At 55.1% G+C, this 22,501-nt stretch overlaps 1 protein-coding gene across 2 annotated transcripts; it reads right to left on the reverse strand.

Moving 5' to 3' along the window:
* Window positions 1-44: 44 nt before the first annotated feature.
* Window positions 45-21,687, reverse strand: SREBF1 (sterol regulatory element binding transcription factor 1). Of its 2 annotated transcripts, none has more exons than XM_049776818.1 (19): window positions 21,555-21,687; window positions 7,558-7,992; window positions 7,008-7,195; window positions 6,783-6,920; window positions 6,487-6,708; window positions 5,765-5,879; window positions 5,374-5,594; window positions 4,989-5,187; window positions 4,706-4,884; window positions 4,198-4,459; window positions 3,932-4,098; window positions 3,611-3,779; window positions 2,858-2,966; window positions 2,470-2,579; window positions 2,249-2,381; window positions 1,951-2,116; window positions 1,357-1,563; window positions 1,124-1,235; window positions 45-863 (listed from the first exon to the last, which is right to left on the reverse strand). In XM_049776818.1, exons 1-19 carry the CDS (start codon window positions 21,643-21,645, stop codon window positions 631-633), a joined length of 3,456 nt encoding a protein of 1,151 aa, XP_049632775.1. In that variant the 5' UTR covers window positions 21,646-21,687; the 3' UTR covers window positions 45-630. The 2 variants fall into 2 exon arrangements, with proteins under 2 accessions (XP_049632775.1, XP_049632776.1); XM_049776819.1 differs by lacking the exon at window positions 21,555-21,687 and adding an exon at window positions 9,368-9,451.
* Between the last annotated feature and the right edge of the window lie 814 nt (window positions 21,688-22,501).

A 22,501-nucleotide genomic window follows, 5' to 3' on the forward strand; every position in this document is an offset into this window, starting at 1 on the left:
AGCTGAAGAAAAACCACCACCTACACAAAGAAACAAAACCCAGATTATAAATAACTTCAACTTTTATTCTCTGTACAAAACGTCTCAACCTATGAAAATAAAGTTTGCAAAAGGCAAAGGAGCACTCGAGCCTCAAGGATCAGGAGGCTGGTGCACATCTACACTATGTACAAGCGTTCCTCAGAGGGAAGGAGGCGCCTTGGAGTAGGAACCCTCATGGATGGACTAGCCAAGTGGACCTCTCTCTCAGATTGGTAAATGTCCCTTTCTCTGCTCCCTAGATAGGAGAGGGGAAAGTCACTGGGTGCTGCAAAGGTGACAACTTGCAGGCCGCGCATTCGCAATCACCCTACCGGCCACCAGATGTCAGCACCATCCTGGACGCAGCCCCGCAGCAGATGGGGTGGGCGTTGGGGGTCGGGGTCGGGCCGGCGGCGGTGCCTCCCAAGTCAGGAGACAAAAGCCACCGTGAGGTACCCAGGGAATACGTGGGTGAACTGTGGACACCAGCGTTTCAGACACTGCCTTGAGCACATAAGGCTCTAACTAACCCCAGAAACTGGCTGAATCAGGCTGAAACAAGCCGATTTGCTCCACTTCAGCTGCAGGGCTGGGGCAGCCCGAGAGGGTCTAGCTGGAGGTGACAGTCGTCCCGCCACCCAGGCGCAGGAGCATCTGCTGGCAGTCGTGCAGCAGCCGGTGGTCGCCGAGCTTCTCCAGCGTGCGGGCAGCCTCGGCCAGCATGCCCACCCGCTGTCCCGGGGCCGACAGGAAGCCGGGGGGCAGGTAGCAGGAGGCCAGCAGCAGTGCCTCAGCGTGCTCGCGCCTCGTGGGTCGGGGCTCCAGATCTGTCGCCACTGCGCCTGCACAGAGCAGGCCGCCAATGGTAGTCAAAGGGACCGCACCGGAGGAGGGGCTGCGCATTTGTCACGCCTCCAGCGGGGTCCATCCCACCAGTTCCTCTGGACCCCACCCCATCTTCCCCAGGCCTTCCTTCAAGGGCATGCTGCAGCCCCAGAAGATTGCTGAGAAGGACGCTCCATTTGTCTCTTACAGCATCCAGGTCCCCCTCTCTTAGGCCGTCCCACCTGGGCCACACCCCTCCTCGCAGAGCCAGGCTCACCTCCCTTGCTGCAGGGGCCTGCCCTCCTCCTCAGACTGCGGTCCAGGAGCTGGTGTGTCCGTGTGGGGCTGGCCCCGGCCATCAGCCGGGCAGTGGCCTCGTGTAGGAATACCTGGGCAGCAGGCGTCAGGAGAGGGGGTGCTTCAGACTAGGTTTCCACTCTCCACATCTCCCTGTGGTGTCTTCCCCCAACAGATCCCAGACGGCTGGGAAGTGGACTCATGAAGACTCACCCTACGCATGGCAGGCCGGAAGCCTTGAGCCAGACGCCTCAGGCCACTCAGATCCCTCTGGAAGCCCCGAAGCTCCAGAACAGAGGCCTGAGGCCCACTTCCTCCGCTGGGGCCCTGCGAGGCCTGAGCTGCGGGGGGCGGCTGCTGCCGCTGCCATAGGCTAGTCCGTGCCATCAGCAGCAGGTCACACAGAAGCAGCTGCATGGCCTAGGGGTGAGCAGGATGGGGTAGGCCAGGGGTCATGGGGGCTCCAGCTCTGACAGGGGAAAGTGAGGGCCCTTGGTGCCAGGGGATGACTCCGGAATGCACTGCCCAGGCACTGCCCACATATATGCACTGAAGGGCTACCCACCTCTGGGCCCCCACAGCCACTATTTGCCCCAGGAGCCTCTATCAATGGTCTATCACACCAGAGATGTGGCAGACAGAGATGGAGATGGCCACTCTCCCTTGGGATTGAACCTGAGTCAGAGTGCAAGGTCGGTTAGACCCCCATCCGTCTCGGAGAGATTAGTCCAACTTTCTGGGACCCAAGGGAGGACAACCAAGGAGTGCAAAGGCCGGACCTACAGGACCCGCACCCCTACCTCTAACCTTGTCAATGGAGCTGCTGGCTGCGGTGGTGGCCAGGCTGTCCTGAAGGTACCCGCTGGCTTTCTCACAGACAGCCAGGCTGGCGGAAGCAGACTCGACCTTCCCATGGCCTAGCAGGGCCCGGGCTGCCTTGAAGGAGTGCAGTGCTGCCTTGGGGAGGGGTCTCCTATGGGGCCAGGATGGAGAGGTCCAGTCCAATTAGTCACATGAGGCCCTGGAGCTCCCCCACTACCCTTATTCTGTCTTCCTTGGGTAGGAAGCATGGTGGGGAGCAGGTGGGAGTATTGGCCTGACTCACTCAGACTCCTGTAGGGCATGGGGTAGATGCTCCACCAGTGGGTACAACCTCTCAGCCGCTTCCTCATCCCGCCGCAGCCAATGAGTCACCACGGCCGTCAGCGAGGCCCACCATTTGGCCACCGGGTCTGTGCCTAGAAAGGAGTGGAGGGCTCCCTGAGACTCAGTCACACTGTACCTGAGGCTAGGCATGGACCCAGGGGCTAGAGGTCAGAGACTCACCCGTGGTGGCTGCCATGCTAGAGCTGATAGAGAAGCTGCAGGCAGGGGCACCAGCAGCATCAGAACAGCTATTCAGCAACTGCAGGTACCCAAGGGCATCTGAGAACTCCCTGTGGCCCGGGAGAGAAGGACTGGTCATTAGGATAGGGGTAGGGGCCCTGGGAAGGCCTGCCTGAGTCATCCTCCTTCCCCTCACAAATCAGTCTAATTTCTGGATTCTACAAAGAGTCACTGTGTCCTGGCAGGCAGATGGGAAACAGATGTTGAGTGAGTAGATCAGTGAGTGCCCCAGAGTCCAGGTCCAGCTACTGACACAGATCCCTAGACAGAGCCATTCTCAAGCTGTTGTGCAGGGCTCTTGCCAAGTGGGATACAGGGGCACACTTACCTGTCACCATCAGCAGACCCATGGCTCGGGCTGGGCTGGACTACACAATTCAGTGCTCGCTCCAAGAGATGTTCACGGAATAGCTGAGTCACCTGGGCCAGCGGGTCCACTGTGGGGGGAAGTGGGGTGGGAGGAGCTCTTTTTACCTCTTCCTACCAAGAGCCCCCAAACTTATCCTGGACTCATGGGTGAGCAGGGCTTTGGAATAGGTAGAAGTTGAGGAATATATATCCCCCTTGGGGTACTGTGGTCTGCTCCACACTATCCTTTTTTTCTTTTCTTTTTTTTTTTTTTTTTTTTTTTTTTTTTGGTTTTTGGGCCACACCCGGTGTTGCTCATGGTTACTCCTGGCTGTCTGCTCAGAAATAGCTCCTGGCAGGTATGGGGGACCATATGGGACACCGGGATTCGAACCAACCACCTTTGGTCCTGAATCGGTTGCTTGCAAGACAAACACCGCTGTGCTATCTCTCCGGGCTCACTCCACACTATCCTTAGTAGCTCTGTTCCTTCCTGGCCCACTTCCTCTGGCCTGATGTACATCCTTATCCCCTACCTGCCCACAGATATCTCTACCTCTTTACTCTTGAAAAATCCCAACTGAGACAAGGTCCAACCAGGCCTTCCTGTTCTGCATGAGCACACTACTGACACCAAGGCCAGAGCCTGGTGTGTACATGGACACCCAGAGGTGAGGGATGGCATGGGAATGTGGGGGACTGGGAAGGAGGAGGGGCGAATGAGAGAGAGCACCTGGGTTCCCAGCCTCGCTGTACAGGCTCTCCCGTGGGGAACTGCACACAGCCCAGTTTCCATCCACGAAGAAACGGTGGCCCACAGGGTGGCAGAGCCACTGCATGGCCAGAGGCACTGATCCACTTTGTGCCAGGCAGACCTGGCGGGCGTTACTCAGGAAGAAGCGCTGTGGGGGAGGGGAGCTGAGCTGTCATATGCCCCCAGTAGGGACTCACACTCATACCCCATCACCCAGGGCTTCCCCACTTCAGCAGAGTCAGGCTGGAAAGTCACCTCCCTCACCCCACCTCCCCTACCTGGCTCCCATCCCACACTCACAGTCAAAAAATGCAAGGCCCAGGGGAAACTGGTCTTGATTCTCAGTGCAGCTGCTACATAGATCTCAGCCAACGTGGCTATGGACATGGCATCCCCGGCACACTCTGCCAGGTTCAGGGCACTCAGGGCCAAGTTGGCAGCAGCGAGGTGCCCACCTGTATACTTCCCTAGAAAAGGAACAGGACATGAGGCTGGGCTGGGGCACAGGGCAGGAGAGGTGGCAATGGGGTTGGGAGTAGAAGCTCCTTGGCCGCGACCAGTCGTACCCATGGTGTGCAGCTGGTGCAACTTGTGGTAAACAAGGGCTGCATCCCTGGCACTGGCACGGACATCTGCCTGCAGAGCGCCGTCCCTCTTCAGGCCCCCGGCATGGCTAGCCAGCCACCGGCCCAACCAGAGGCGCTGCAGCAGGTGGCGGATAAGGTTCCAGAGCAGGCTACAGGCCAGGTCAAAGTGGGAGGTGGGTAGAGGTCGACCCAGGGCCCGCAAGGCCAGCCATAGCTGTTGGGCAGCCTGGGCAAAGTCACCCTGAGAATAAGGTTTCCAGGTTAGAAAATGGGGTTCAAGGCCCCCTGAGCACCTGAGAGCCCAAGAGGGCTCTGGAGGTGCCTTCACTTCTGGGTCCCCTCCATGACTCCTTTTCTGGGAGCAGTGGACTGGGCCCACACAGCTCCAGGGGGCTGGGAGGTAGAGGAGAGCTGTTCACAGCTGACACAGAGGACAGGCACAGGGAAAGGTCCACACCTGCCTACCACCCCAGATCTGACGCCTTACCCGGGCCAGGTCCAGGTCAGCCTGCTTGCGATGCCTCCAGAAGTGCACGGCAGAGCTTGAGTGGGGCCGAGTGATGGGCTCCCCATAGACAAAGAGCAGCGCCAGGAAGAGCAGCACGAATAGTGCGTTAGTCAGCCAGAGCAGAGGGGGCAGCAGCCAGGAGGCCCAGCCAGGGCCATCTGAGGGGACAGAAGGGCTGAGGACACAACACCCCCAAGAAACCCATATCCCAAGTCTCCCTTCCCATTTCTCTCCCAAAGACAGCCAGGCTGGCATCACTTACCTCTACCCTCAGTGCCCAGCACAATGCGCCCAGGCCCATGGTAGATGCTGGTGGCTTCCATGGAGCTGGGTACACCCCTGCTGCCTAGCAGGGAGGCCAAGGGGTTGTAGGAGAGACAGAGGAAGACGAGCATGCACAGGGCCAGCCTCGAGCGGTCCAGCAGGCCTCGGTGTGGGGACAGAAATTGCTCTGCTTTCACCTAGGGGTAGACGGGTGGCCCTGGGTTCAGTTCTCCTCTTGGCCTGACTGGGGGTCCCTAAGCCCCAGGCTTCCTTAGCACTCTAAACGGGATGGGGGATATGCCAGAGGCTTCTCTAGACCCTGAGCTGGGGTTCAGATGACAGCACCCGGTGACAGAAAGGGACATAATGCCAAAGAGCCCAACCTGAATGTCCTCGAAGACTGGGCTCTCGGGCTCTGAGTCACTGCCACTGCCAGCACTTCCACTGCTTCTGCCTCCCAAGGACAGAGGGCTGTTCTGGGACGGGGAGCCAGCATCTGAGGGGGGTGGGCTCAGTGTGTCCACCACCTCAGGCTTCAGGCCTTCCATGGGCACATCTGTGTTCCCTCCATGGCCACAAGTGGACACCAGATCTTTCAGGGATTCTGTGAGTTGAAAGGAACAAAGCTGCGGAGGGGAGTGGAGATTTCTCCACTTTGGGTGGAAGCTTAGGGCCTGTAGGAGGAGGCAGCCAGAGAAGGCCTCACTCCTAATGGCCAGTTTAGGCCAAAGGAGGGTCAGGCCTTTCTCAGGGCTGGGTGAGGACAGGACTCACTGCTTCTGTGGGCAGCAGTGCGCAGACTCAGGTTCTCCTGCTTGAGTTTCTGGTTGCTCTGTTGTAGGAAACGGATGTAGTCAATGGCTTTACGCAAGACAGCGGATTTATTCAGCTGCAGGGGGTGAGAAGGAATAGAGAGAGGTGGCAAGTCAGATCAGGCAAGTGGGCACCTAGTGGGGGGGCAGGGCTGCTCTGTAACTGCCTCCGGGCCTTGGCACTAGCTCCTTTCTCCTCAAAGCAAGGAATTCGCCCCATGGAGGAATCTGTAAAATGAATGCAGCAGCATGCACCTGGCTGCTGGGGCAGGTACTCATTGCCACCTTCCAGCCTGGTGCATTCTCCACCCCCAGTCTCACCTCACTGAGGTCCCACCTTGACCACCTAGCTATGATACCCCCCCTTTCAGTCTTTTCTTTCCACCATCTCCTCCATGTAAATACTTATTTATCTTGCTATTGCCATTTCTCTACCTTCAACCCTCCCTCCTCCACCTGATCTAGAATGTCAGTTCCTCGAAGAAAAGAGCTTCTGCTTCTCACACTGCACCCCAGGGCCTAGCATAGTTGGTACTCTAGAAAGTTGCATTGCATAGATAGGATAAATGGAGGCGGCCCAGCCAAAGAGGCTAGAGCCCAAGATTGTCCAGGCTCAAATCCAATTCTCTTTCTTCCTCTTTCCCAGTCACACTACTCTGTGCCCCTGTAGGCCTCTGTCCACACCTTTGCCTCTGTGCCCACTACCAGGTCCTTGAGTTCGATGATCTTGTCATTGATGGAGGAGCGATAGCGTTTCTCAATGGCATTATGGGCTGTGCGCTTCTCTCCACGGCTCTGCGCTGAGCCCAGGGTCTTGCCGCTGGCTATCAGGCGGTTGATAGGCAGCTTTTCAGCATCCACGACGAGTGGCACTGTTGCCAGGATGGTGCCTCCACTCACCAGGGTCTGCATGGAGCATAGTTCCCTGCAGACCTGCACATGTGCAGACCCCACACCCTCTATCCTGTTCCTTCACCCACCTGCAGAGACCCTGTCTGCACAGCTGTGCCAGGAGCCAGGGGGCTGAGACCTGCTGTCTTCACAGTGGTCCCCAGGTCCGTTTTCATGGTGGTCAGGAGCAGTGAATCTGTCTTAATGAAGTGGGGCTGCAGCAGGACCTGCAGGTAACAGAGCACTCGGACATGAGCTATGAGCATGAGCCATGCCTGCCCCATCCCATCCCAGCCCTGAACCCAACCCCTCACCGGGACCTGCTGGATCTGGGAGGTCACAGTAGTGGTGCCAGGGGCTGCTGTGGGGGTAGCTGTGGCCGTCAACAGCTGCTGGGGGGCCACACTCTGAGCTGGGGTATGCAAGGAGATGGGCGGAGCTCCAGGCAGAGGAGCTAGCGGCAGGCCAGGCAATGACTGTGGAGTGCTCCCTGGAGGGATCCCTGCAGAAAAAAAGTCTGGGGCTATGGGCTCAGCCTATCCTGACCCATTTTAAACCTACCTCTCAGGTCCCTGGACTATGTAACTTTGAGTGAGTCACCATTCACTGGGCCTTAGTTTCCGATCTGCACAGGCCCTGCCTGGGGCTCTGGTGCAAACGGGATAGCTCTCTAGCCAAGTATTCGATGTGGACACCCAGGGCAAAGTGGGAGGCGATGCCCCGGAACAACAAGGAACCTGTATTGCTAGTTTTGGGGGTACTTTAAACAGCAGTGTGAAGACCCACTTGCCAAAAGCTTGAAATTCCCTGAGACAAGGGTGAAGCAGGTGTTTCTTCTTTAGTTCATGCCACCCCCCTCCTTACCTGTAGAGAAGCCTGCAGGAGGGCTGGAATAGCCCAATACGGGAGCAGAGCTGAACTGCGGTGGTGCTGGGATAGGAAAGTTCTGGGGCATGAGGGTCCCTGGCACAGGCTGTGGGGTCGGGGGCTGCAGGATGGTTAGTGGCACCGGTTCCTCTTTGATACCTGGCCCAGGGGAAAAGGCAGACCCAGAGGGCGGGTACGTCTTCAATGGGGTGGCTGGCTGTGGAGAAGGGGACAGAGGTGGGAGTGTGCCTTTGGCCGTCCCCAGCAAGCCTTCAAAGGGGGATCTCATGGTAGCAGGAGGTGGAGACAAGTTGCCAGGGGCACTGGTATCAGGGCTGCTGGGGTCTGCGTCACCTGCCCGACCTCCTGCATAGGGTGGGTCGAACAGGCCTGGGAAGTCACTGTCTTGGTTGTTGATGAGCTGCAGCATGTCTGGGGAAAGAAGAGGCTGTATGAGTGACTGGGGGGGGGGGGGTGGCGGTAGGAGCAGTCCTTCAAACTCCCCATGTCTTCCCCATCCCTCTGAGACCTGGGCAGGGTCGCAGCTGTAAAGAATCTCCCACCTAAACCCAGGACAACTGATACAGAGCCATTTTCCAGGTCCCTGTGACATCTGAAACGATGCCTGTGGGGTCTCATGTGCATCAAATTGCTTTGGAACAACACACTAGGTCTGTCCAGGGCAGGCAGGGCCCGTGACACCCACTGACGTGCCCCACAGTTGGACAGCGGCAGAGCTGCTATCAACAGCCCACAGCCCCTTCTCTCCATGGACCCACCCAAAAGGCCTAGGGGGTGCGGCCAGCTGCCAGCCCTGCATGCCAATCAGTGAGTCCCTGCACGCTCCGGGCACAAGCCCAGACCCTGTCTGAGGCCAAGTGGCCTCGGGACCAGGCCATTCATGGCTTTGGTTTCTCCTGCATAAAGAGAACGCTGTCTGTCCTAACTCCTTCCTTCTCACATACTCTGGCTATGCTCCCTGCCTCGGCCTGGCCACCAGGCCCTCTTCCCTAGCTGGAGGCCAACAGCAGGGCCAGGTCAGCCCTCTGGGCTTGGGCCACCCAGTGGGTCAAAGTACTCCTTAGGGCCCACAGGCCTAGGAGCTCATGTCCCTGAATCAGTTCACCTCCTCTCACAGAAACTGGCCTCAGTTTATTTCTTCATCTTTGTAACAGAAAGACTCAGCTCTTTAGGGGTGGTAAAGGCTTTAATGTGAAGAGTAAGGATTCAATGGTCCTAGTTGGTCCCAATAATGGGCCCTGGACAGACAGTTACTGCAGAAAGAAGCCTCCTTGCGGCCTCCAATGGGTGGAATGGGGGGCCAGGCTCCCCATCTCTCAAATAAAAACACTCTGTGGCTCTTCTGATGTGTGCAGGGCATAAAGCCAGAAAAGACTTGCACTCACAAAACCTCCCTCTCCGGTTTGGTAGGTGGAGAAACTGAGACCCCCACAAGAAAAATGGTTGAATCCAGGACAGACACTCCACATCTGGATGATCATGGGCTGCTACTCTCAGCCTCGGAGAGGAAGTTCAAAAGTTCCCCAAGGCCCTGGGAAATAGGAGGGTAGCACAAGCGCTGCAGGTCAGAGGATAGGCAAAATAGCCTTGGCCTCTCCCTCCAGACGTCGGGGTCGGAGTAGCTAGTGAGGTGAGGGACTAACCCACCAACCTCCCGAGGGCTGGCATAACCCCTCCGAACTGGCTCTTTCCTTGTGGAAGAGCCATGCCGGACCACACCAGTGGCCACTTAGCAGTGAGAGACGGTGGCTCTGCAATAAAGGGTGGGGGACCGTCTCAGAAGTACCTTCAAAGGTGCAATCCATGGCTTCACGGCCTGCGCCCCGCCGCCCCTTGGGGCGCCAAGGTGCTCGGCCTGCTAATCTCAGAGCTCCGCCGCCGGCTCCACCTGGCCCAGAGCCTCTGCCTTTATAGTCCTCAGCGCCGCGTCCCGCCCGGCCTCGCCCCGGCCCGCCCTTCCCGGGCAGCGAGCCTGGCATGGGGTGAGCACCCGCGGCCAATCAGGGCTACGCCACCGCCTCGCTGGGGCCCGGCCCGGACCCCTGCCCACCCCTCGCCGCCGTCGGGCTCCGGTTTCACTCGCAACCCCTCCACCCACCCTGGGGCAGAAAGGGGCAGAGGGTTACTCCCGGCCGTAGGTAGTAGCCCAGCCCGCCCCGCCGCCGCTGTCTGCGGGGTTACTAGCGGTCACCGCCCCCGCCCCCAGCACCAGCCACTTCTATTCCCACTTCTGAGAAATGCGACAGCAAGGGCGTGCTACAGGGGGTACTGGCAGGAGACCGAGGAGGGGCACTCGGGGCTCTGTGTCCCAAACCTGACTCCTCTCAGCTTACTGCTTGAGAAAACCGACAGTCACTAGATGCCACCAACCAGGGCCACCCACTGCTCCAGGGGCAGCCGAGCAGGACACTGCTGAGAGATTAAGGTTCAGAGTGAAGGGAAAAACCCCTTCCGAAATCACACCCAGGTAACTAACACAGGTGTAGTTAGGGCGTCCTGCAGCCCTAAGTGACAGACTGGGGTGAGAGGGCATTCAGGCTCATCTCCCTAGGGATATAAATCAAAGGGGCACCACAGACCACCTGGCCAGTGTGTGAGGTGAGGGGAACAATCAGCCAGACTGGCTCACCCTAAACACAGCTCCAGCCCCAGGGTCCCTTTCCTCAGGAAGGCCCACCCCCAGCAACAAGAATGGAAGATAGGGGGCTGGGAAGGTGGCGCTAGAGGTAAGGTGTCTGCCTTACAAGCTCTAGCCAAGGAACGGACCGTGGTTCGATCCCCTGGCGTCCCATATGGTCTCCCCAAGCCAGGGGCGATTTCTGAGCACATAGCCAGGAGTAACCCCTGAGTGTCAAACGGGTGTGGCCCAAAAACCAAAAAAAAAAAAAAAAAAAGAATGGAAGATAGATGGTGTTGGGAGGTTGCAGTCCCTCTGCAGGAGCCTAAAGAAGGAACTGGCCACATGGCCCTCCTGGACACCAACCCTTTCCCATGCACTTCCATGGCCTTGCAGGGGCTTCCAAGGGCTACAGACTAGTTTTCTAGAACCTTCTCCCTCTCTATTCATTTTCAGTCTGTGCATACTCAATGTGCCTCCCCTCCTCAATATACGTCTGGGAGGGACCGAAATGATAGTCCAACGGTAGAGCTCTTGCTTTGTACGGGGTTGCCCTGAGTCCAATCCCTGGCACAACCCCTCCAACTCTCCTGGAGTGATTCCCAAGTGCAGAGTCAGGAGTAACCCCTGAGCATTGCTGGGTGTAGCCCCAAAACAAAATAAAACAAAAAGCATAAGTCTGGTGATACTAGAAGGCCTGAGTCCTGGGTGAGTCTCTCAAGTAGGTTTGGGGGAGGTCCTGACTGTTCCCAGTGGGAAGAATCACCTGAGGGAGAGCAGGGCTCCCCCTGAGAGGGTCAAGCTGGAAGCTTGCATCCCTGTCTCCCCCTTCTCTCCCTCTTTTCCTTGGCTCTTATTTGGGGGGGGGCGCACACTCAGCAGCACTTGGGGGCTACTCCTGGCCCCGTGTTCAGAAATCACTCCTGGCAGGCTCGAGGACCATATGGGATGCTGAGATTCAAACCACCATCTACCCTGGATTGGCAGCTTGCAAGGCAAACGCCCTACCACTGTGTTATCACTCCGGCGCCTCTTTGCATCTTATTTTGTTTGTTTTGGGGGACACATACTGCAATGCTCAGGGCTTACTGCTAGCTTTGCTCTCAGGGATCACTCCTGGCAGGACTTGGGGGACCATATATGGTGCTAGGGATCAACTAAGCCCAGGTGGGCTGAGAATCCACAGCAAATGCCCTGTCTGCTGTCCTATCACTTCAGCTCTCTTCTTGCCGCTTTTCACATTTTCTCGAAGCTCTGCACTTTGCCCATCCATGCCAGTAGAGAAGATGGCAGGTGGAGGACAAGTCACCCACTCACTCCCCAGAGGAGGAGTTTGGGAGGCTGCAGAGCAATAATTCCACAGCACAGGTAGAACCTGAGCTGTGATGCAACAAGAGGGCCTGGTGCCACTCCATGTAGAGGGGCCACTCACCCCCTAAAACTCACAGCCAGCCTCTACAATTCATGGGAAGGCTCCCCATCTCATCCTGACCTGGAAATGTAGGAGTCAGGGAGGCTGAACAGGTAGTACCTGGACTAAGGCACTTGTCTTCTATGCAGTGAACCCTGGTTCAATCCCCAGCACTGCACTTGGTTCTCTGAATATCATCACGAGTGAATATGAGCACAGAGCCAGGAGTAAATTCAGAGTACCTTTGGATGTGCCTCATCCCCCATAGTACCTTCTTCCCTACCCTCAGCTAAGGAGGCAGACCTTTTCCTGGTCCTCCTCTGCTGTAGACCCTGCAGGTCACACCTTCTAGCCTTCATGCCTGGTGTCCAGAGGGAGTCAGTGTGTGAAAATGCCACTCAGAAATCAAAAGCTGGTCAGTCAGCAGCCACCAGAATGGTCTTGAAATGAAAAGTCATCTGTGAGCTGCCTGATAAAATGTTCAGTCTGAAGCTCCACAAGCATTGGAAGGGAAAGCTAAGAGGTGGCAATAGAGGCATCTGGGATGCATCTCAGCTCATTTACTGCCTCAGTCTAGTCCTAAGCTGGGGCCAAAAGGCTGGCTGCAGCCCCCAACCTGGGAGCACCTTGGGGTCAGAGAAGTGTAAGGCTCGTAGCTCCAGGAAACTGTGGGCCATGAGCACCAGCTAGACTGAGAGACAAGCACAGAGACCTTCCTCTGAAAGTAACCTCTTTACTTTTCTCTTTCCTCCTCCTCTGTCATAATTCTATCAGAAAAAAAAAAAAATACAGGACCTAAATATGCCACCCACCCCCACTCTGCCTCTCAATCTCACTATAAAGGTAGATGTGGGGCTCCCTCCATTCCTGGTCTATAGGGCCCGTGAGGCTAAGAGAGAAATCTGGGGAAGACCTCCCACACAGAACTTATGGAGTCCAGCTCTGACTCTCACAGAAGCCAACAACCTGTCTGAGCTACACAATACTTTGAACTTCCCAAAATCCTACCCACAGACTTCCTGGGTCAGGGATTCAACCTCATCCCAGGCCTGCCACATGGTGTGGTCCACACAGCCTTGGCTCAGCTCTCTGACAGCATCTGTGGCCCTTTCCTTAGCGCTCCTGGATGCCCAGCTTGTGCTGGGCATGAGATTTGCAGGGAAAGCACATAAAGACTGGTGGAGCTGATTTCTCAGAGAAGGATCACGATGGTACAGGTACGATGGGTGCATGTTCCTCTAGTGAGGAGCAATGTGCAGAGGGGAAAGAGAGTGTGAAGGGCCAGTATAAAGGTCTCAGTGAGAAAGGAGGAAGGAATGAAATTAAGAAGTGAGCAGGAAAGATGGGAGGTTTTCTTGGACTGCAGCAGGAACAGCAAGTGCAGAGGCTCTGAGTGTGATCAGACAACAAGGACACCCGCGATGACTGAGCAGGGGTAGGGATAAAGATCAAGGAAGTGCCCGAAGAGAAGAATTTGGGATTCCCACATAGCTTTGTCGGTGGCCAAGCTACAGACACCTATGCTGCAGGAAATGGATAGGGAAGGGATTGAGGCACTGTTACAGTACAGATGGTACATGCTTAACTAAGGAGCAGTAATCATTTGTTAGTAGTGGTGCCATCAGGGGACCAAGGACAAGAGGGGAAGAGACCCTGGGGTACTCCGTGCCTGCTAAGTGAATGGCCCAGGGCCCAGGCAGGGCCTTCCCCGATGGTACAGAAGCTGAGGTTGCTTGCTGTCTGCCATCCAGCCCTCCCTGCTATCCCCAGTTGGCGTCTCTGCATTCTCCTGGGGAGTAAGCCAGCAGGCTTGTGGGTCCTGGGCTGCCCACATATGAGTGAAGGGCATGGGGGGACCTGACAGGCTGTGCTTTGTGGGCTCAGGGCTGCCCTCAGGGTATTGGGGCATGAGTACTTCCTGGAATGGGCTGGGTCTGGGATGAGGAAACCAGGCTTAGCGAGAGGCCTTAGGGCCTTCCTCAGCAGCATGATAATCTGGGCATCCACAGGCAGGACCAGGGCCTAAGCCAGTGACCACACAGAATTGGGACATTGACCCAGGGTCGGGTGGGATGGGCTGTTGACCTCTAGCCTCTGAACTCCCTTGTGGCTTTGCTATCTTTCACTGTTTCCCAACACACCACACAACAACTTAACACAACTGTGCACTTGTGCCTCTGCTGGGAAAGCCCTTCCTGGGAGCCTGGGCCCACCTGACCACCTGCTACAAGTCTCTTTCAAAAATTGGTTCAAACATCACCTCTCATTTTCCTCCTTTAGCTCTGCTGCTCCGTGCACAAGCTCTCACACAGTCCAGAGTAGAACCTGCAAGATGACCTTTGACAGGACACCAGGGACTAGGGATAGCACGGGGGAAGACCCTTGCCTGCCATGAAGCCAACCCAGATTTGATCCTTGATACTGCATATGGTCCCTAACCACTGTCAGAAACAACCCCTTCAGCACTATCAGAAGCAACCGCCGAGCACAATCAGGTCTCCTCCAAATAAATAGGATGCTAGGCTGCACCAGTTTAGACAGGCTATCCAAGGAGTGGGCTCAGGGCACATATTTGGAATTCTGGAAACCGAAAAACCCATCAGCCAGTTGCAGTGGAACTTTGTGACAGGCCCCCTCCTGCTGAGTAATTCTCAGTCTACATAATGGCACTGTGTTTTTCTTTTTAGAAATAATTTCTATTTCCCCCCAGTAGGGGGTTTATGCAAAGGCAGCATGCTATCTTAGATGCTGGCTGCTATCTGCACCGTAACCCCCTATACAAACTCCCTTCAATGGATCCTATTTACTTCCAGCAGCAGCAGCTCTAGGTTTTCCTGTTTTATTTACTATAGGTTTCCTTACCATGTCTCAACAGTGGTGGGACAGGAACCTCTGGGGCACTGTCCTTTGCCTGGCAGTATCTGTGCAGTGAATGTTCAACTGTGATCAGAACCCAAGAGACATTTGCTGTGTCCTGGACTTCCCTGGAAGAGTCTGTCGAGAAAGCAAGTCCTGCCAGGCTTGCCCTCCCTGCTGTGCCCCAAGGGATTCCAAAACATACACAGACAGACACATGGCCCCTCAGCCTCATCAGTACCTGGGCGTGAAGTTAACAGTATTGCTGGGGCAGGAGTGATAGTACAGTGGGGAAGGTGCTTTCCTTACACATGGCTGACCCAGGTTCAATCCCTGGCATCCCATATGTTCCCAACTACTGCCAGGAGTAATTTCTGACTGTAGAGCCAGGAATATCCCCTGAGCACTGTAAGATGTGCCCTCCCCCAAGAAAAAAACCTGTCTCATTACTAAGGTTCCTCTCAATTCTAATTTTCCTCTTCAACAGCAGTGTGTGCATCCCACTAAGTTTCCAATCCCAGCTTGTCTCCCATGCAAGAGACCCAGATTCATCAAATAGTGGATGCCTAGAACCTAAAACACCTTAGAAACTTCCGACAGGTGATCTGGGTAATCACTACCCACACAAAATGTTAGGTGCCAGGTCCCGATGAAGGACTACAAATCAGTGTTTCTCAACCTTTTCTCATCAGGGTCCCTTCTGACCTTGTTTCCTTCCTGCACCACTACCACCACCACCACCACCACCACCACCACCACCACCACCACCATCTTAGTCTTATGCCATGGGTGTCCCCGTTTATGTGATTTTCACCTATGGTCCACTGGAATATCCTGGGTCATTCAGCCCTTGGCTGAGAAGTGCTGCTCTAAACGATGACAGAACATCAGTTAACACAGGCTGAGAGCTTACTCTGCCTGCTAAGTGCCACCTTCTGCTCTAGTCCTTGTCTTCATGTGCTCATTTTATCCCAACTACTCCAAGATGTTGTACTGGTAATCCTGTTATCACAGATGAGGACAGAAAAAGTCAGTCGGCATGCTCACCCATGATCACTGGGAGATAGGGACAGAGAATTCAATCAGGGAGATGGTAACTTGAAGCGGGGGAGGGCGGGGGTGTCTCGACAGGCCATAAACTTATACAGGTGAAATGGATTCCCAGCCCTGCCAGGCCTCCTACCAAGCCCCAAACTACCCTTTCTACCCTCTTGACAGCCACCTTGGTGGTGCTATGTGGAACATGGGTCTCACACATGGGCAGACCAAGTCTGGACCCAAGGGTCAAAGGGCTCCTGCCAGGGCCTGCAACAGGCAAGAGACAGGGTCAGAGACACATCCTCTGGCCAGCATACCTGTGGTCACCTGAACTGTGCCTGGGCAACAACCCAGCCAGGGCTGGCCAGTTTCCTCAAACTGTGTCCTGTGAGGTGACAATTGGCAATGAGGAGGTAACTCTCGGGCACTGCCTTCCCATCTCCTTGGACCTGTTCTCGACATACCTTCCTTCCTTCCCTGAACCCTAACCCTGAAGGGCCAGAGGCTGAACCCAATGGTTTTCAAAAGCTGCCAATCTTTCAGCCTCATCCCCCTTTCTCATGGAGATCCATGCAGCACAGGGGGCACAAGAGGGGCTTTCCAGGAGAGGTGTTTATTCTGGCCCCTCGGAAGGCCCTTCTGCCCTCTGTGGCCTAGAGTAAAATGGAAGCCAAGAGGCAAAAAAGGGAGGGGCTGGAGCAGTGGCACAAGTGGTAGGGTGTTTGCCTTGCACGTGCTAACCTAGGACTGACTGCGGTTTGATCCCCCAGCATCCCATATGGAGAGATTTCTAAGTGCAAAGCTAGGAGTAACCCCTGAGTGTCACCAGGTGTGGCCCAAAATGGAAAAAAAAAAAAAAAGAGAGAAAAAAAGGGGTCAGGAGATGCAACATGTGCTTTACAAGCAAGAGCCCCAAGTTTGAATCGCAGCACCTTATTCTTATCCTGTGCCAGCACTGAGCCAGGAGTGGCCCCTGAGTAAACCCAATTATGGCCCAAACCATTCCTCCTCCAAAAAGAAATAGAGTCTACTAAGAGACTCTCAGGCTTGGGGCTGGAGAGATAGAAGGAGGTAGGGCACTTGTCTTGCATGCAGAAGGACAGTGGTTCGAATCCTGGCATCCCATATAGTCCTCCAAGCCTCCAGGACTGATTTCTGAGCCTAGAGCCAGGAGTAACCCCTGAGTGCTGCCAGGTGTGACCCCCCCCCCAAAAAAAAGAGAAAGACTCTCAAGCCCAGGGGAAGCGTACTCTGCTCGGGGTAGAGAACTTCAACAAGGAACACATGATGGGAGGTGCAGGCTTGGCAAACTTTGCCGATCTCAAATATCGGCTAAGGGATCTTTACTTTGAGGACCAGGGGAGCTGTGGGTGACTGGCAGCTGGGCAGTGAGCAGCGAGCTGGGTTTTCTAAGCTGTGTGTGTTTAGGGATCAGGGATGCAGTAGGCTTGAGAAGGGTAGGTTAAGTGTGGGATGGCAGATTGCTCCTTGGTCCCTCTCAGTGTGGTGTGTCCCGGGTACTGGAAGCACAAGGAAGGCACTGCCTGAACACAGGAGGGAATGGAGAGGTTGAGCAAGACGAGGAAGGGCCGTCCAGCTTGGCAGGCAGAGTGGACAACCAGGCACCCATGCAGAAGAGGGAACAGACTGTGCCGCTAAAGGCTGGAGGCTCACCAATGCCCCAGGCAGCCCAGTAGTGGGGAAGATGCAGAGGCCCCCAACCAGAGCTCCAAGGCCATTTGCCTCATCTGTACTTGGAAGCTTGTGCAAGATTTGATAAATTAATCCTCAGTGGGGAGGTAAAGACTTTCCCAGGCTTAACTATAATCCCAAACATGTGTACAGAGCTGCTCCCCCTTCCCTTTCCCCTCAGCGGCACAGGACCCTGGGGCTCAGAGCCACAAGGACAGCATGGGCTGAGAGGAAGGGTGGGGGCAAGAGCACCTCAGAGGCCACAGGGTGCTGCAGCCAGAACAAGCCTGCAGACCTCCTCAAACTACAGTTCATCCTGCCCAGGCAGGCTGCAGGGCAGGCTCATGGCCTTTGGCCACACAGTAAGAGGATAATAACTAGGGGCCAGAGAGATAGCACAGCGGTAGCGGTTGAGCAGGTAGGGTGTTTGCCTTGCATGCAGCCGGTTCAGGACAGACAGTGGTTCAAATCCCAGTAATTCAAATCCCAGCATCCCATATGGTCCCCCATGCCTGACAGTAGCGATTTCTGAGTGCAGAGCCAGGAGTAACCCCTGAACATCAATGGGTGTGACCTACCCCCCCCCAAAAAAAAAGAGGATAAGAACTAAGCTATCCATGTCCATGGAGGGAGCTGGTGGCACCAGAGTGTCCAATTAATTAGTTTCTCCACTGTGGGGGTCAGAAGGCCTGGACCAGGTGATCTGGTTCCCCTGGATCCTCCCAGCATCCACCATAGGTGATATCATCTACTCTGAGAAACAGCCCCCAGTCCAGTGTGACCCAAACCTTTCTCTGACTGTGGCTCCCTTCCTATCTGTTCTTCCTGTATCCCCACCTTTCCTACCAGATGAGTCCATAGTTGAAACACCGTCCTAGTCCATACACACAGTATACGTAGGCAGCTTAAGGTTGGAGCAGTTGTAAACTGCACTAGGAATCACATTAGAGCAATAATGAGATTCTGTTACAATGGTCCTATAACTTGGTAGTTTCACTAAAATTCATCTAGTTTCATACTTGAAATGGATATTTTATGTGGTATATCTTAATAAAGTAGCTTTTTACAAATGGATCAAGGGGCCACAGAGATAGGACAGTGGGTAAGGAGCTTGCTTTGCATACAGCCAGCCTATATAAGGACCTGAGTTCAGTCCCTGGCACTACTTGGCCTCCTGAGAACTACTTGACCCCAAACACCACTGGGTTTGGTCACTGTGCCCATGAACAACACTGGAAATGACCCTGAGTCCCACCAGGTATAGGCATTATTAAAAATAAAGAAACTAGGGCCGGGCGGTGGCACTAAAGGTAAGGTGCCTGCCTTGCCTGCGCTAGCCTCGGACGGACCGCGGTTCGATTCCCCCGGCGTCCCATATGGTCCCCCAAGCCAGGAGCGACTTCTGAGCGCATAGCCAGGAGTAACCCCTGAGCATTACCGGGTGTGGCCCAAAAACCAAAAAAAAAAAAATAAATAAATAAAGAAACTAGGTTAAGTGTGTAGCCATTCTAAATTATTCTGGGCATAAACAGAAAATTACCCCACAGGAAATAATCTCCCACATAATTATCAGAGCTTATTTAAGGTTGTTGAGTTTAAAAAAGATTCTGTTTTGTTCTTTTTCCTCACCTGTACTATCTAATCTTCTAACTGTGAAAAGAGATCAGTTGTAGAGTTAGGAAAATGAACACAATACAATGTTTAGATAAAATTGAGATATTAGGGCCAGAAAGATAGTACAGTGGATAGACTGCTTGCACTGTATGTAGCCAACCTGGTTTGATCCTAGTACCACATATGGTTCCCCAAGCCCACCTGGAATGATTCCTGAGCACTACTGGATGTGACCTCAAAACAATAACCCCCAAACAAAACCCAAATTCTAGGAAGGAGGTGACTATGCTGAGTCAGCAAGAAGCCATTCTTTCAGAAAAGACTGCTCCAAATTGTCCCCAATCTGATGCTGACTGTGTTGCCTAACACTGGCCTGAGGGCTCAGAGGACAGGCTTTCTGGGCTCTCTAGCTATGCATGGGACCTCAACCACTCCCTGAAATTCTTAGCAGCAGATTGATAGGTTTGGTGCTCAGGTCAGGCAGTACTCTGGTACCTGGTTGTACTTGAAGGACACAGAGTCACACAATTGGGGGATGTGGGGGATACGGTGCAGGGGATCAACTCGGAGCCTCACACATGCCAAGCACAGGCTCTGCCACTGAGCTCTGTGCCAGGTACACTTGCTGATTTCACTGCTTCAACTCCTCTAGGAAGGAGAACCAGAGTGGGAGACAGACTCAGAGTGTGAGGGGGCTTGGGTACATGACAAAGACAGTGTGTAGTTTCCAGATTCCAGTCCTGACAACAAGACAGGCCACTACCACTTGGTCAGGATACCTCTTGGGGGCATCCGTCAGGCCTAGCAACAGCCTACTACCTGAGTTAGACTCTGATCTCTCTGAGGCCTGGCATGTTAGGATGCATCCCTCCAGAATAGAGTAAATGACAACCAAATTGAAGAAGGCTGATGTGGAAAAAAAAATCCCACATTCAAGATCTTTCCTCCCCTGGCCAGGGGGCTTAATCAGGCCCTGGCTCGCAGTACCTGGGAGTACAAGGCTGCACACAGAGTGACTTAACTGTGGCTATTTTGCCACTCCCCCACCTACAAAGTCCATAAACATGTCCATCCAAGTTTTGGAGACTTGAGAACTGGCAGCCTGCTTATATTCTATTGACTGTTTCCCCATCAACCAAGTGCAGCTTAAAGCTACACTGCAATAGTCTCAAGAGATAGGGCATTTACCTTACACATGGCTTATCCAGATTTGATACTTGGCACTGTATATGGTTCCTTGAGTCCTGCCAGACGTGATCCCTGGGCAGAGCCAGGAATAAACTCTGAACAAAGTAAAAACAAACCAACCAAACAAACAAAGAAAAAAAACCTGCACATCAATCCCAGAAGACAATTTAATGAAGGCTTCAGACTGCCTTGCCTATAAAGTGGGAACACCACTGCCACAAGCCCCTCTCCATACAACAATCAGAGTGATGTTTTAAAAGATGAAAGCAGAGGCCCGGGGTGACAGTACAGCAGGTAGGGTCTTTGCCTTGCACATGGCCAACCCAAGTTCATTCCCGTGCATGGTCCTCTGAATACTGCCAGGAGTAACTTCTAAGAATAGACCCAGGAGTTACCCCTGAGCACTTGCAGATGTGACCCCCCACCCCCACCCCAGAAAAGATGAAAGCAGAGTTGAAGGGATAGTACAACATGTAGAGTTCTTGACTTGCATGTGGGTTTGATCCCCAAGATCATGTTGGTATCTTCCGCAGCCACAAGGCATAAGTCCTAAGCAATGCTGGGTGTGGGGTTCTTGTCCCGCCCAAATAAAGATGAAAGCAAGCTGACAGTATTACTCTGTTCCAGTCTTTTTCCTGGCAGAATGGTGAATCCCATTTTGGGTGGGTGGAGAGATCCAAACCTTCATAACCTTACTCAAACCTGGCCTTTAAAAGTGGTCTAACATGGGGCTGGAGCGACAGCACACTGAGTGGGCCATTTTGTCTTGTACCCGGCTGACCAGGGTTCAAACCGTGGCATCCCATATGGCCCCTGAGTCTGCCAGGAGTGATTTCTGAGCGCAGAGCCAGGGACAGCCTGAGAGCTGTAGGGCATGGCCAAAACAAACTAACGAACAAAAAAAACCTCACAATAAAATAAAATTAAAACACAGAACCTCAAACATAGACCCCACCTCAGGGCCTTGGCCATACATAGCCTGTAACAGCTCTCCCAGGGTCCCAGGACTGACTTTCAGCTCTCAGCTCAAAAGTTTGCTCGACTCAAAGTGCTCCTCCCCATCCTTGCTCCACCACGAAGAACCCCACACGGAAAACGAGTACATATCCGTGTGTAGGTTTCCTGGGGGGTGGGGGGGAGGCTCTCGCGCTCCCCCAAAGAGGAAGACGCCCTGGGGTCCGAGACGACCAGTAAGTCGCGAGGTGCTCGGCTAGTGCTCCCTGAAGGACGCCAAAGCCGAGCGAGGGCAGAGGGCTCGGAGAGCGGGGCCGAGGCGGGCACCTTCTGCGCAGGCGCGGGGGCCGAGCTGAACTCTCGGGCCGGAGGGAATGACCGCGAGTAACCCGGTGACGTCACGGGCGGGGCGGGGCCTGGGCGGGGGCGCTCACGCGTCGGCCGCGGGTCCCGGGACCTTCCTCCGGGCCGGCGTGGGGGGCCGAGGCGCGCCCCGCTGTCTTGACCCGCCCGGCCCGGCTCGGCACGGCCCTCCGCCAGCCGCCCCGCGTGCGCCCCGGGCCGGACGCCGCCTGCGTTCCCCTGCGGCGCGAGCCCACGCACCTTCGATGTCGGTGAGCAGCGCGGCGTCCAGCTCGCACGGCGGGGCCAGGGCCTGCTCCAGCGCCGCCTCGCAGAAGGGCGGCTCGTCCATGGCGCCGGCTTTGCGGGGAGCGTCGCGTCCGCCGACTCCGGGCTCGCCGCGTCCTGTCCCGGGCGGCCGGCCTCCTCCTCCTCCTCGGCGGCGCCCCGATCGAGCGCCCGCGAAAACTTCCTCGGGAGCTGGGTCCCCTGCAGCGGCTCCTCCGGGAGAGCGGGGCGGGCGGGGCGGGCTGAAGAGACCACGCCCCTGTGTTGGGCCACGCCCCATTGACTAAGAGACCACGCCCTCGCGGTGGCGGCCACGCCCACCCGGACTCTTGGGTGACCTTCGACCCTGAGCGGTCGCCGCACTCTCTGGAATGCGGCTCTGTCGTTCCTTTTGTTTTGTTTTGTTTTGTTTTGTTTTGTTTTGTTTTGTTTTGTGGCACCTCCACCACCCCTCACGGTCCTGGGACGCTGTGAGATGGGGAAGCACTAGTTTTTATTTTTTGTAGAGGTGGTCCCTGTCCTCCAGGAGCTTACAGTCTAGCCGGGGAGACACAACTCACACACTTATACAGTCAGGACAGTTAGCAATTACCACAGTGTTGACCACAACTGCGTGAGACCAGGGCAAAGCAAGATCAGTGAGGTGAGGCTGGCTTAGTAGGGCGGGGTTAGTTTACTGCTTGAGTAGGTTCGAATTGAGTGACATTTCTTTAGGTCAGGTGGGCTTGTAGGGACAGTGGGGGTAAGGAGGACAAGGGGAATAGAGGGAGCAAAGGCAGCAAGGCTGGAACGAATGTGCCGTAGGCAAGGGACAGTGAGAGGGGCCCACTCCCAACCCTCTTCCCTCCGTGAGACCCGCCACACAGGCACACAGGAGCCTTTTCTGCTGCACCGCAGGAGTCATGTCTTCAGAGCTGCTG

This window comes from Suncus etruscus, chromosome 7 (genome assembly GCF_024139225.1).
Source record: "Suncus etruscus isolate mSunEtr1 chromosome 7, mSunEtr1.pri.cur, whole genome shotgun sequence".
Taxonomy (NCBI): domain Eukaryota; kingdom Metazoa; phylum Chordata; class Mammalia; order Eulipotyphla; family Soricidae; genus Suncus; species Suncus etruscus.